Source organism: Ips typographus, linkage group LG4 (assembly GCF_016097725.1).
Source record: "Ips typographus isolate SLU linkage group LG4, UJ_Ityp_2.0, whole genome shotgun sequence".
Taxonomy (NCBI): domain Eukaryota; kingdom Metazoa; phylum Arthropoda; class Insecta; order Coleoptera; family Curculionidae; genus Ips; species Ips typographus.
The window spans coordinates 2,612,579-2,627,547 of NC_138425.1; the positions used below are offsets into that span (position 1 = coordinate 2,612,579).

The following is a 14,969-nucleotide window of genomic DNA, read 5'->3' on the forward strand; positions in this document are numbered from 1 at the left end:
TTCGGCTTAATTCGTTTAAATTCGTTGACTTTCGGAACTATCACTGTCATACTTGTCATCACTCATGATGTAAATTGCTGTCTTCTGTCAGTCTGTGAAGCATCATAATCCTAACAAATGTTGGTTCCTGGTGTGTATATTTTTTTGATTCATTAAACTCTTGCAAAAATTTAAAGAATATAGCTTTTTATAGCTTTTGTTAGTTTTGTCATATAAGTATGGATATTGCGATACGTAGTCTATTAGACTTGAATCGTCTATTTCCATAATTGGATTTTTTACCGGAAAAGTGGTTTAAGAACAAATATTTTAAATTATTTTAATAAAAATTTTCTTTATCCACAAAACACGCGTAATGACGATGACAATAGAAACGTCAACGTCAAACATTAACGTCGAACGTCCAGTAAGTCAAAACAGTCATTTATTTTTCTAATTATTAATTTGTAGTATAAACCTAAACAAGATTTCTTAGTTTAAATATTAATTTTAGTGGAAATTTAAATTTAATTTAATTCTTAAATGGGAGGTATAAAGCAGGCCTTAAACTTTACTTTTAATACCTTTTAGCATTTTAGTGAACGATATTCAAGTTTTAAATTCAAAATAAATGTGATAGTGACAACAATAATGACAACTAGTAATTAGTCGTTTTTTTTTTATCTAAACGCGATCTGATCCAAAGGTCACGTGGCCTCAGTATAATTTTGTAATCATGGGGTCACGTGATTTTTAGAAAAAAAGTAAAGTGGCTCCCTCCGACTGCGGATTCTATCGAAATAGCTTTTGATCAAATGTCAAATTTTGTGTCTTCATGGCCTCTTATTTAAGATAAAAATAGCATAAAAAGCAACTAAAGTGGGAGACAAAAGTGGTTCAGTATGGCGGTACTACTAAGTACACAGAGAGGTCATTTTGGTCTCAAATGCGGATGCACGCAAGATTGCAGGCAATTTCTAGAAATTGCTGGTAACTGCCTAAAGAACTGGTAACTTTCTTATCAGTTTAATTCGTTTTTTTCATGGTAGTATAGTTTATGTTTGTGCTCTATTTTCTTGTGCTTAATGACTTATTAATATGAGATAATAAACATGTTATTCGTTCAAAATATGTGGATATTCTTTATTCGATGGGAAAATTAAGGAATATTGTCACGAATGGAAAATCCATTAATTTAAAATATGAACTTATGATTTAAAATAATAAATTCATTAAATTAAAGCAGATATTCGGAGATGGCAGGTTACAGTCAGAATGCACATACCTAGTGCATCATCGCTATTTTTAGCGATGACAAATCACCGCTACTGCTATACAGAAAGAGCGTTACGTCAGCCAATCAATCGGGTATAAATTAAGCTCGACATGCGTTGGTAAGGGAGACGGTCGGAGACTCCGCCTCATAACCCCATGATGTAGTCGTCCCGAATTCTGCAACCCGCACTGGGTTCGTAAATTAATTGAATAGTAAACTATTTCCTAAATTATAATAAATCGCGAGTGCCAAACCCTCCAGAAAGCTGCCCTCATCATTGTTTAACAAATGTAAGTATAATCTATTTAGTTATTTTAAGGTATTGTTTAAAGTGTTACTTTTAGGAATTATGTTTGAAGGTTTTATTCCAATTCACTAAGTGGATAAACCAACCATTTTGTCATTTAGTGTTCTGCTATTTAGTTATTAAAATAGAATTTTCTACCAAGTGGTTTGATTCTACCTCTGAAACAAGATCTCTGTAGAGGCGTTTATCAAAAGGGCTTACAATTTAAACGTGACAATATCTCTAGAGTTAACTGGACACAATCATTCGACAGTAATGATACATTTTCCATTTCGTATAAGATGCTCATTGGCATAATAAGCTGACTTCACTAACCGGTCAATCATAAAAAATCAGGTATTGACATTTCTGTGTAGTCCGGTCCTGATGCTCGTAAAAGGGTCCGATAATTTGCGTGGGGCGGCAGACTGACCACAGGCCGAGTTGCTGATTGAATTTCCCTAGAGAGCCCACCCCATAAAAGCAGACGAATTTCAATTCTTTAGAATGACGGCTTCTGAAAGAAACGTTGAACCTGTTTAAACCGTAGATTTTCGTACACGTTCCTAACAGAAAAAACAACAAATTTACGAAAATATGTCTCGATGAAAATTTAATGCCGACAGAGATTGTGAGTTATCTGTTTTCTGGTGGGACATGACCGGCTCAAGTGAGTAAGCCGACAAATGCTCCCTGGACATGCGATGTTCCACAGCGACGATTTGTCCTGCAATTTCCTGAATTTTTCATGGCCTTAGGGAAGACTTTCTAGTTCCTTTTGGTTCAACAAGAAAAACGCCTCAAGATGTATCTAATACAATTTTATTATTTTTTTCCGGAAAAATTAACTATACAAGTGGAGTTTTACAATGTGTCCCTAATTGTTACGTCTCTGATATGTTTTTTTATTTTAAATTTCGTAGAAACGGGTATCATGTCGTATTGCACTTTCTAGTAATTGCACAATTTTATTTACTTTTTACAGCTATTACACTTAATATTACTTTCATAAATATATTAGAAAAAAGAGAAAAGATCAAAGAAAGAAGGGACTATTTATCATTTAACAATCAGAAATCTCTTATGTACACATTCAGGTTTTTACGAAGGGACACTGAAAGATCAACATAAAGTTTTCTCTATAACTGCAAATTTTACTAAATTATTGATCTTAAAACAGTTCATATTAATTAAAAGAAATGTGTAAGGTGTCTGTCAAAGATCTGGACAACTCCTGACCACAGGTAGCTGCTAAAAAATAAAAGTCAATTTAGTCACAATTTCTTTGACTATTGTCATGTAGTTCATAGAGGGGCCATTAAACATGGCTCTGAATTTTTGATCTAAGGTAATGTAAGTTTTAATAGTTTTTAAGAAAAGTAAGAAAACCTTGTATTTTACGTTAAAAAATATTGAATTGCAGATAAATCGACTTGCTTTGATACCAGTTACCTGTAGTTAAACATTGTTGAGACACTCTGTGTAGACAAACCTTCTTTACCTATGTTGGCAGTTCAGTGTCATATTCTCAAATATTTCTTTGGTTTACATTTAAAAAAATCGATAAGCAGCAGGCAATGTACAGTACGAATAAATTTATAGTTAGACAAATTTACAATAAAGTGCAGCCCTGTGTCACAAAAAACTAAGAATCACAGATATACGTCATTAAAATTAACGTCACATTTAAACACCATTGGTCCAACAAACGTCCTCGAACCGTGCCAGTCCCGATTCCTGAGACCTGAAAGTGGTCGGTTCCAGGTTGGCACTATCCGGAAATCGCACCGTTCCTGTTACGGTACCACTTCCGGTACTCTGGCACTATGTGACAATTGGTCTGAGTTCGGTATGCTGAGTCTCTTTGTGACGTCTGAGATCGACTTTTCGTTGAAAGGCTCGTCCGCATAAATCGCAGGCGAAAGGCTTGAATCCGGTGTGCTTCCGAGAGTGCGTTATCAAGTTACTGGATTGGCTGAAAGCTTTTCCACACACAGTACATTTATGCGGCTTCTCACCTGAAAAACAAAGAAGATTTTCTTAGTAATATAAAATGAATATTAAATTGGAACAAAAACTAAAAACAATCATTGTTCCTTGTTCTTGCTCTATATTATAAAATTAAGAAATGTTTTTTAACTTTCTTTAATATAGCTCTTTTCTTCAACTGGTTATGGCGAAACTGTCAATGATGCACATTTCAAAGAGAAGTAGTTTTCGTAAATTGACGTAATAATTCCATTTTCCACAATCTTCGCGTACACGAGCAGCACATCTTAAAAAGCATTTCTACGACTCGGTTATCGATTGCAATCGTTTTGTGGGAGCCGTGATTCGTTCCAAAAGGCCCCGCCCGTGCCCTCTCGTTTCCATGGAAACTTTCCAGAGCGAGACAGAATTATCCACGATCCACACAAGCGAAAAGGAATGCAATAGCGCAAATTAATGAGCAAAAAAATGAACCGGGAACGGAATGAACGAGGCGGCTTGGGAATGATTGAGGTGACGTGTTAAGGGTTAAAGGTCGAGGTTTATTAAGCCCTGATTTTCTTCAGCTTCGAGATTTTAAACGGGAGATTGATTTAAAGGAACGTGTTATTGCACATACGGAACAGAGTTTTATTGAATTACATTTTGGGAATATGTTACGAACATCAATCAAAATTAGAGTGACGCCACAACCGCCAAAAATTTGACCGTTGCCAGACTAGACAAAAACAAAAAATAACAATTTTTAAAATTATTCTTTACAAAAATAAGACTAAAATGTGTTAGAAGCTCTATTGAAATCTTATATTTACAGTTGCTAGTGGAAGCCTCTAAAAAATTTCCTAAGAAACATGCAATATTTACCAGATACTTTTAGAATTATTATGGTAAAATTTGCCATATTCGCTTTTTAAATTTTATATAAGTGTGACCTGTCATAATCCGATCTAGAAAAATTTGAAACTATAAAAAATGGTTGAAAAACAGCAGAATCAATTTAGAGCAGTCTAACAGTATTTTACACCTTCATAATTGTGATTTTGACTGATCGTGAAGCAAGATTTTCTTGTTGAAATTTTACACCTTGTATTGGACAGGGCGTGCAATTTTTTCTGATCAGGATTCAACGCATCTCAAAAAAGGAATTTTTGTTATGATTCCTAAAAAATATTTATCTTTTTCGCATTTTTTTCCATACAGGGTTTGAGTGCTGCTATTTATTAACCGTTTTTCCATTCTCAACCGGCAGTACCATTCCAAATTCCAAAGATACTTAAGCAGTCAAAGATAATGTTGCAAAAATTATCAAAAAAGTGCATTTAGACTGACGTCTACAGCACAATTCTTAAGCTACATAGAATTTTAAAATAATTGTGTATACAGTAAAATGTCATACAATAATCGATATTTTATATATTTCATTGACCTTAACGTTTGTTTAGTTGCAAACTGTGCTGTTAAATATATGTCCTTGCAATTCAGAATATTCTGTATGTTGGGAACATATCTATCTAATCATGATATGCGTACGAAAACCCCCCTCGTTTGCGTTCTATAGGGGTGCAAATAAAATTAGTGCACAACAAATGGCCCACTGCCATATCACGGCATATGTTACCGAATAATCTTGAATTAGCATTTTTGTGTAACAGGATCCTCGTTTGCAATTATTTCTTAATATGATTGCGTTTTGTAATGGGAGTGACGCTTTTTGTCAAGTTTACCCTCAGAGAAAAAACACACGACATTTAGAGCGAAATCGTCCTCGTTTTCTCCCCTTTTTTCTTTTGAGGCAATTTTAAAAATGGCGTTTTTCTAATTACGAAAAGTCTAATTATAAGAAACACGAAGGACGTTAATTGATTTGGTAACAAGAAAAGAATGTTGGTCCGCGACAGGGTAATTTTTATTTGAAACGGTGGCCTTATTTATTATTTTGATGAGTTTTACGTGAGCGGGTTTTTTAATATTATTTGTTTTTTGTGTGGCCATTTGACTTGAAGTACTCGCGAACTAATTTACGCCTTCGATTTATATACAGTGCTGCTTCGGATGCTTGCAGATTTATTTGATATCCGATTGAAGTTCTGGGAATATGTGTAAGGCTAAGAAGCAGATTTTAAAATTAGTCATGACTAGAGTCCGGACGCAAATTATTTTTTTCAAAATGCTTTAGAAGCACGAAAGATTTTAGACTGTTTTGAAAACTTTCAAAAGTTTTTTGAACTACTTGAGAGCATTTGGAAGATTTTTGGACTGTTTAAACAGCATATTGAAGGTTTTGGAATGCTTTAGAGGCATTTGGAATCTCTTACACGGTTCACAAAATTTTTTCGAAGCTTCTAAACTGCTTTACTATCTTCTGGGAGCTTCTGGACTAGTTTAAAAGCATTTGGAATCTTTTAGACGCTTCTAAATGATTTTGGAAGCTTCAAGAAGTATTTTGGAGTTTCTGTAGTGTTTTGAAATATTCTTAGACTACTTTAGGAGCATTGAAGGTTCTGGACTGCTTTTAAGACATGTGAATTTAAACTTTTGGAAGCTTTGAAACTGCTCTAGAATCATACGGAAGCTTTTAGACTGCCTTGAAATTTTTGAATAGCTTCTAGACTAGTTGAAGTTTGTTTGGAAGTCTTTAGAGTGTTCTAAAAGCTTTTGGAAACTTCTAGACTATTTTGGAAGGCTTTAGGCTGCTTGAGAAGCGTTTTGGAGTTTCTGTAGTGTTTTAAAACCTTTTTAGACTACTTTAGGATCATTTGGAAGGTGTTTGTTTGGACAGTTTAAAGAGCCTTGAAGGGGCTGGACTGCCTTTAAGGCATTTGTGCATTGCAATTGGCAACCTTGTAGTCGGTTTTAGAAACTTTTGGAAGCTGTTAAACTGCTTTAGAAGCATACGGAAGCTTTTGAGAGCTTCTAGATAAATTGAAAAGCATTTGGAAGCTTTTAGAAGCTTCTAGGCTGCTTTGTAAGCTTTGCAAGGCATTTTAGAGGTTCTATAGTGTTTCGGAATGTTTTTACATTTTTTTAGACTACTTCAGGAGCATTTGGAATTTTTTTGGTCAAATTGATTCTTATACATTTAGCAATATGTTTTTGTCGTTCAGAAGCTTTCAATATCTCAATATAGAAATTTTTTGTCAAAGCAGTTATTAGTTTAGTTTATTTTTAAAAACTTGAAAAGCTTGTTTTTAAAAAACTAGTTACACCATACAAAAATAGCAGTAAATAAGCACAAAAAACTTAAATAAGCACAAAAAGAAAAAAAAAGCATCAACAAAATCTCGTTCAGATTAGATGTCAAAGGATGGTTGCTTTTATTATTTACAAAAAACTAAATTTCTAGAAATCCGGACTCTAGTCATGACTATTAGAAAATTAGTTGCAGTGTTTTTAATTGGTATTAACCACTATCCAAGAATGCAAAAAATGCAAATTATTTTAAATATTGATGTATCTAACGTGCATTGTTATAGCAAAAATGGCAGTTTTTCATAAGCTGTTTAATCATGAAAATTTGAATGTAAAGTAGAGTAAGTTAATTTTTTTTCAAAAATAAGTGAACTTTTTCTAAAACTTGTTTTGTCCTAAGAGAATCACAAAAGGCATTTTGACTTTGAGTTTGATTAGTTGGTATATCATTTGAATGCAACTTTCATGGCCTTATGTACTACTGTTAACAGTTTAAATAATTATTGTTGCTGAATAAATAACGTAAACCGGCTTGATTAAAACTCTAGTCATACCGTACAGAAAGATTGCCTTCAAAATCCAGATGGCATTCTCATTACACGAATTGTCCTTAAAAAGACGGGGGAGCGTCGAAAAAACAGTGAGGAATCGAGACAAAAAGGAAGCGCTGGTACGTGCCGCCACGTCCAAACCTAATTAGCGTCCCTAGAAAAATCCGTCGAGGCTAAAAAATAAATGAAAGTGCCCTCTTTCGTTTTTTTAATTGATTAGAAAAAAAAAGATGTGGCCCGGGTGACGGAATACACAGTTTTATTTCACTGGAAATTGAAGAAAAGTTTAAATTCAAAAATAAAAAGGATAATATAAAATATGAAAGACAAATTAATCTCTGACACATGTAAATTTCAATAAGACCACTCATCCTTACAAATGCCTTTGATAAACGCATGATTAAATTAATTAAAATTACTTAAGATGTATGTAGAGTTGCATATTCATGCTCTACGCTTTACGGACATTTCAAAATTGCGAGCGCTACGGTTGGTCGCAGCTTAGAAAGTCTTGAAAATGTTCCATCTTTTCGTAACTAGTTACGAAAAGTAAAACGTTTTGTCACTCTTATCAGTTTTGAAAAGTGTCACTTTATATGCCAAAATTAGAAAAAAAAAATTAATTGATTTACAGTAATGGTTTTCTGAACATCAAGCATTTCACTCTTATAGATTGAAAAAAAAATACAGTTTTTATCATTATTTGAAATATTGAAAATATTTTATATATATTTATGTTATTTTATATTATATAATTATTAAATTTGAAATATAAGTATGAAAGCAAAAATTTAATATTCAAATTTCAACCAAAAATACAACGCTCACGTTTTTACGAAACATTCTATTTCCTGTTCTGTCTATAACTATTAACGTAGCAAACTTTTGGATGTGATAATCTTTTTGCTTTTTTATTTTGATTTGTGACATGGTTTACGCCGCGAACTGTGGTTAGGTTGATATTTGTATTTGTTGGTATGGGTTGAAAACTAGAGCATTTCTTTGCTGTTTCAATGACGATTAATAGAGAAGGATACACGTATAATAGTTGGAAAAGGGCACAAAACTTAGCGACGTAGCTGTGCGCAATAGGTGCTTTAAAACGTTGTCAGGATCATCAAAAAAGTTACTAACTAGTTTTATTATTAATCATAAACGTTGCTTATCAATCTCATTCTATAATTTAATGCAAACATCGTCTTACTGCCAATTATTTCATTGAAACTAACTGTATTAGTTTTTTTTATTATGCTGTATTTTTAATTTTCTATATTTTCATGTGATGGATATTGTGACAGGTTCAGATATTCGCATTCGACATAACCTCATGTACTTTACACCGTATATTCTGTGACAGAAGCTGTTTATCCACCAACCCTCACTACGCACTCCTAAACGTGACAATATTATTATGCGATAGGTAGGTAGTAATTCACAAAGTTAAAACAGGACAAACTTTTCCTTCTTTCCCTTTTCTAAGGCAAGCTCAATAGCGTACTACGTCATACTGGCGGGCCTTTTAAACATTATAGCTTTAAATACTATTTTTTTCTTAAATGAAAAAATCTTGAAAAATTCCTATTAAAATTCGGACTCATTAGCGTTTGTAGTGGTAGCCCATTTCTATTCAACCTAATGGACAAAATCATAGCAAAAGCAATGGATGACCTAAAACGACAGCTCCATATATTACATCTTACAGCAACACAACTAAACATGAACATATCAGTAGGAAAATCCATGTACATACATGACCCTAACCAGAGAATCCATAAGATGTAAGCTCGTAGTCCAAAATCATCCTATCAAGCAAGTATCCTAGTTTAAGTACGTGGGCTTGGACATATCGGACCACCACAATCCGGTGAATGTTCTGAGAAATCAGAAGGCGAACTCCGTAACCATGTAGGAAATAGAAAACGCATAGAAATAGACAAGAAAGAAAATTTCTTTCTATTAACTGTTGGTACTCTCTAAGCTGTTTTCTATCACATTCGGCTGACACCGTCAACAGAAAACGGGAACTTATCGGTTCTAAAAAGATTGACTAATTTCTAGTAATAAATCTAGGGCTTTTACTTGTTTCGTCGTATCCAGGGTTAATGACAAGTTTCAATGACAATAATTTGAATAATTCTACGTTTTTTACTTTCTTTTTCAGTAATTAATCATATATTTCAAAGTTTACATTCTAAAATAATCCGTTTTGTTGTCATTTTTGTTGTTGGTTTTATTTATTGTAGTTCTGTCTCTTCAGTTTCTTATTTTCTTGTAAGACCATTAATATTTTTCAGTTGCTTGTAAACATGCTACCAATTTTTATGCATTTTGTGAAGAAAGTAGGATGGGACTTTAGGATGTGTTGATGGAACCCATATAGCCATAACACAACCATTCCATCATGAACAGCTTACACCTCAAAAACAATAACTAATAGATGCATTAACACTTTAACTAAAAACTCAAAAACAAAGAAAGGGGGGTGCAAACACAATCAATTGGTCCCCAATCCAACTTTATTGACACAATGTTGACATTGACGGGCATAAAGGTTAAAAAACAAAACATTTGAATTTTAGAAGACGACGGAAAAGAAAGATTGGCAAATACAAAATTTATAATAGCCACAAGAGAGATAAAATCATAGTAAGACCTCAATTGGTTTTTCTATTTTGCACAACTCGAATAGCTACGTTGAGTGCCGATCTTCGCCAATTGAAACGTAGAGAGTACCATATATTACGATAGAGAAGGGTTTTCTATGATAGCAAAGAAATTTCCTTGCTATTCGTTAGAGAGTTCGCCTTCAGATCACCAAAATAGCAGAATGCTTACGACAGGTGGCATGGGCAAATAAATATATGCGTATCGACCGCAGACATGACTTACTTACGGTATTGAAGCTCGAGAAGGGACAATTAAGACAAAAAGGAAGGAGACAGGAACGAAGTTATAAGAGATGAATGTCAGGTGCAAGACGTGTCACCAAAGGAAATGACAATGGCATGCTCATATAACCCTAATGACAAAAGATCTACTGCATCGGATAGCATTCCAGAGCAGACCAGCGGAAGATAGTTTCCAGGAAATCCACCTAACCAGATTGAAAGACAATATCTATCGACATCCCAAGGCTACCAAACTAAAAGATCAACTGGTCTAATTAAAGAAGTAGAAGAAGAAAAAAAATAGTAGGCATTTTGTTGTAATAAATTAACATTTTTTCTTTTTTATTTTGATTTAGTAATTAGGCAGCTAACAGTCCAGGAAACTTAAATAATAATTACTAAAATTTTTACCCTAAGCATGTTTTATCGACTTACTTTAATTGAAAATCAATTTGTTTATTCCTTAAAAATGAGCAGGCTTGTCGGTTCAGACCAGATGGCATAAGCGTCGCACTGCATATTATTTTTTAATTTCTGCATCTCACGGTGTCAATAATCCCCATCGTTTAAGAGCGGTAACAAAAAGCCACCCTTTAATAGGGTGTTTTCATAATTCACCCCTCGGCAGCTGGCGATGTGCACTTGTCAAAGGCACTCAGCCACTTGTCGAGCACGTTCGTATTTACTCTAAGCAGGTTGCACAAGTGTGTTGGTTTCTCAATTATTATTGTTAATACAATTATTGCATAACTTTTAAGAGCACGACTGACGTTTGTTTTTTTTCTGAAATATTATCGCTCACTGTTGTCATAAATTCACAATTTCGCGTCGTAAATCTTACCTCCCCGTAAAAAACAAAGCGGAAAATCAAAAATAGAGCGCAGGCAATAACGCTTAATAATTGAGCGTTATGGCGTTCGAGAAAGCTTTCAAAAAGATTGAGCGGGCTCCGTAATGGGTTCTATTAAGAGGTCGCGGGCGGCCAGAACCGAAAACAGATGACTGCGGAAGCATCGCCGTAATGGCGGCAGATTTCGCGCTGTGGTTATGTTTTAATAGAATTTACGGTTATTACTGCTCGAAGAGGGTTCCCTGAAAGGGATTCGGGCCGCATTTAACCAGTTTATGTAACTCCCGGTTGCCATATCATGACTTTTTAATCTGGCTCTGTTTCGACTTTATACGACATTCAAACTTCTTTATTTTTCAAAAGGAATTACTGTAAGCGGCTTCAAAACGACTCTTTTAAGCAGAACGTTCTTGGAAGTAGAATTTCGCAATCTTCTGTTCTTGAATGATGATTGCTGAGTTAATTTGCTATTAAAAAAGAATACTAGTGAATTTCCTTAACAAGAGCGGAAAGTGGTACTTTCCCACATGACAGAGTGAGAGTCTGGACCAATGTTGCCAAGTCTACCGTTTAATCGTTTTTGTGGTTCTTCTACCATTCGCCGGTTGTTATTTTTGTGTATAATAACATTGCCATGCAGGTTGTGAAACATATGTATATTCTACGAATGGCCAAATCCACATGTTTTATTTTGTAGTATTTTTTCAGTTTACTGTCCTTTCAAACTGTGTTTCTGGCAGTTCAAACTTTGACACTGTATTTCTCCTTTGCTGTACAAAATTATATAGTGTTTTTTTCAGGTTATTGAATAGGAAATTTAATGAGGATTTCAAGAATGTGCTTAAAAGAATAATTTTCTCACTCCAAGTGGGTTTACCAACAATTTTGTCCTTGTGTTTTTAAACTGGGTTTCTGACAGTTCAAGCTTTGACACCGCTTTTCTCCTGACTGTTCCAAATGTTGTGGCGTTTTTTCATGTTATTGGATAGGAAATTTAATGAGGATTCCAAAAATGTGCTTAAAACAGTCATTTTCTCACTCCAAGTGGGTTTTACCAGCAATTTTGTCCTTGACTGTCTTTTCAAATTGGGTTTCTGACAGTTCAAGCTTTGACACCGCTTTTCTCCCTGACTGTTCCAAATGTTGTGGTGTTTTTTCATGTTATTGGATAGGAAATTTAATGAGGATTCCAAAATGGGCTTACAACAGTCATAAGTTTAACACAGTTTTCGAAACGAGACGTGTTTCTGGGATTTATGACAGTTATTTTAACAATTATCACGGGACTGTTTAGTTTAGCTAAATAGTGTTCTAAAATTATGTCACTAACGTCTAAAATATTAAATTGTTCTCAAAAGTTGCAAAAATTAAAGTTTCGAGCAGTTTTCTTGCAGTATTTCATATAAAACGTGTTTTTGAAATTTATGACAGTTGTCACGTGACTGCCTAGCTAAACTATCTTCTAAAACCACGTGATAACTGTCAGGAATTTTAAAACTTATAAAACAAAATATGTTGAAAAAATTAAAATCTGTATTTTTGAAGTTACAGGGTGCTCGTTTTACGAGCCTCACCATGGGGAACTCGGTTATTTGAAGAGATACAAGGAAGTTTGAATTGGGGCAAATTTGAGCAATTGGGAGTAGATTAAAATGCAGCTTTAAAATTTAAAAATTCTTAGTACTTCCGGAGAAAAAAACCGAAATTTTGAAAATGATGATGTTATGATGATATGGTTCAAACTAGCAGTTTATTGAAAATAACAAAAATACATATGTTTTAATAAAGGGTCTCTTGAAAATAACAGCTCAACAATTTTCTGTTAAGTCACGTGACATCATTGACATTTTCAAACCGATGAGCATGTGATACTATTAAATGACGTCACAAAATCCCCTCTGACTTTCTAATAAATTGTTGATTGATGTTATTTTATCGCACTCTTCTGGGTTTTCCTGATCATCAAATAGATGATTTATCTAAACTTTTCCTCTCACTTTTCCTCTTTTTGCAACCTAGTATTATCATTAATGACATAAAAAGTCTCAGTTCTTGATAACAATCATCAGTTTTTAAGTTTGTTTTTGTTTTGGAAACGCCATATTACATAGAATTTTACTTATTTAAAATGCATTTTGTTACAGTTTAGCTAAATTATCACAAATTGTATCTTCACAAAGAGTGCATTGTATGTACATGATATCATTCAACAATTTCTTATTAGATTAGAGCGCGTTTCATGTCATCATCTGACAGTTTGTCACATGATCATTATTTTGCAAATGACAGTAATATCACGTGGAGTAGTGTCATTTGACCGATCAACGGATTTTTGAGATGTCATTTTCAAGGCGCTCTTTTGCAAAAACATAATTTTTGGAATTTTTACAAAATTTACAATTCTTTGGAGGCAAAGCTGAAACTAACCAAAAAGCTTGATTATCGTTGTGATGAGTACTTTTTTGTTGGATACTCTTTAGGAAGTTATCGCCTGTGGGTCAATAAAACTAGAAAAATTGTAACCTCTAGATGTGTGTTATCTTTAAAGAACCAGTGAATACTCCAGAATTTAAACCAACTAAAAAACTGTGTTTCTGGAGATGTCCTGTAATTTTTGGGCTGTCATGTTTAGTTTTCTATTTATCATAAATAAAACGTTCAAAGTTATTGCCGTGCTGCTGATTAAAACCCAACAATTAGAACCAAACAAACTGGACCAAAAATTACTCATCATTGTTCTGTAAATCACAATCCAATCGTAACTCTTTTACGTCAAATGATACAATACGCTCCTATCAACATTACAGAATGAAATTCCAGTGCTTTATTTTATGAAATGACAATAACATTATTTGCCAAATAGATTTTTTGATTAATTATGTCATCTTAATAATAATAACAGACTCTAGTAAGACAAAGAATGCTTAGTGAAATTTGCTTGTGTGTACCTAGTATCTAAAAAAATTATAAAAAGAGGAGAGTACACGAGTAATTTAGTTGAAATGAAGAAGCCAGTGTATTATTAAAATGAATCGGAATGCCATTTGGAAATACCGACAAAATCCGAGACCAGGCTGGCTAATGGCTCTCGTGATTTATGGCAGCAATAGAGCGCATTCCGGCCGCTTCATTTCCCGACTGAGAGATTACGATTTTCCAGCGTGGAACTCCCGGATTTCGTTCCACATGTTCGAATGGGAACTTTCAGCCCATACTTACTTACGGCAATACAATCCGATAATTGCATTCCGGGATGACACATTTAATAGCCCTACAATCCATTCGCGAATTAATAATCCGCCAAGTAATAAAGATTGCTCGGGTATTCTCTAGATGACGATGACACCCCCCTATACGCAGGGGCGAAGCGTGAGAATGGCCAATGCCACTCAATACTAATACAATTAACGTTATTGGCTTCGGCGTGTAACTTGAGCCCCACACGTGCCGCACTGTGCCGAGGGAGCTCGCTTTTAGAACGAACTTCCAGATACTAAAGTTCAATTATCATTAAAAGCTCCGAGAAAATCCCCGGAATCATAGAGTTATGACTCGTTAAGAGACAACAAAGACGAAAGCCCGTTTTAAGCGTCTTGTCAACTTTCGGGTGCGAAACAACAGTTGGTTGTTCGGGGAACGGGTTGTCAGGTCAGGTTGTCATATGTGCAACTTGAGAACAATCTTGTTTTTTTATTACAATAAGAATTTTATTCATTTTTCATGTGAAACCGTAGATTTGCAATCAATATTTGTATGTCAATTGACAATCATCAAGTGAGGAGATTTCAGTGTCAGTGACTACTGTTTTAACTATTTTTTTAACGTCATCATCTTGTCAACAGTTTTCTTCTGTTGAAATTTGAGAGCTTCAATTTTTTCATGGTCAAATTCAAACTTTGACACTTTAAATTTGACGTTCTGCAACATTTTCAGGTTTACAATAACCCTGGTTAGTTTTAAT

At 34.2% G+C, this 14,969-nt stretch overlaps 1 protein-coding gene across 2 annotated transcripts in view; it reads right to left on the minus strand.

The window, feature by feature from the left end:
* Positions 1 to 14,969, minus strand: part of LOC145727867 (uncharacterized) — a 56,241-nt gene that overhangs the window by 4,434 nt on the left and 36,838 nt on the right. Inside the window, exon 7 of one of the 2 annotated variants that reach the window (XM_081977712.1) lies at positions 2,348 to 3,559. The exons of the other annotated variant lie outside the window; for it this stretch is intronic. Coding sequence (XP_081833838.1) covers positions 3,366 to 3,559 — 194 coding nt within the window. The 3' untranslated portion in view covers positions 2,348 to 3,365. Of the gene's footprint in view, positions 1 to 2,347; positions 3,560 to 14,969 lie in introns of those variants that run through there. 2 annotated transcript variants of the gene reach the window in all.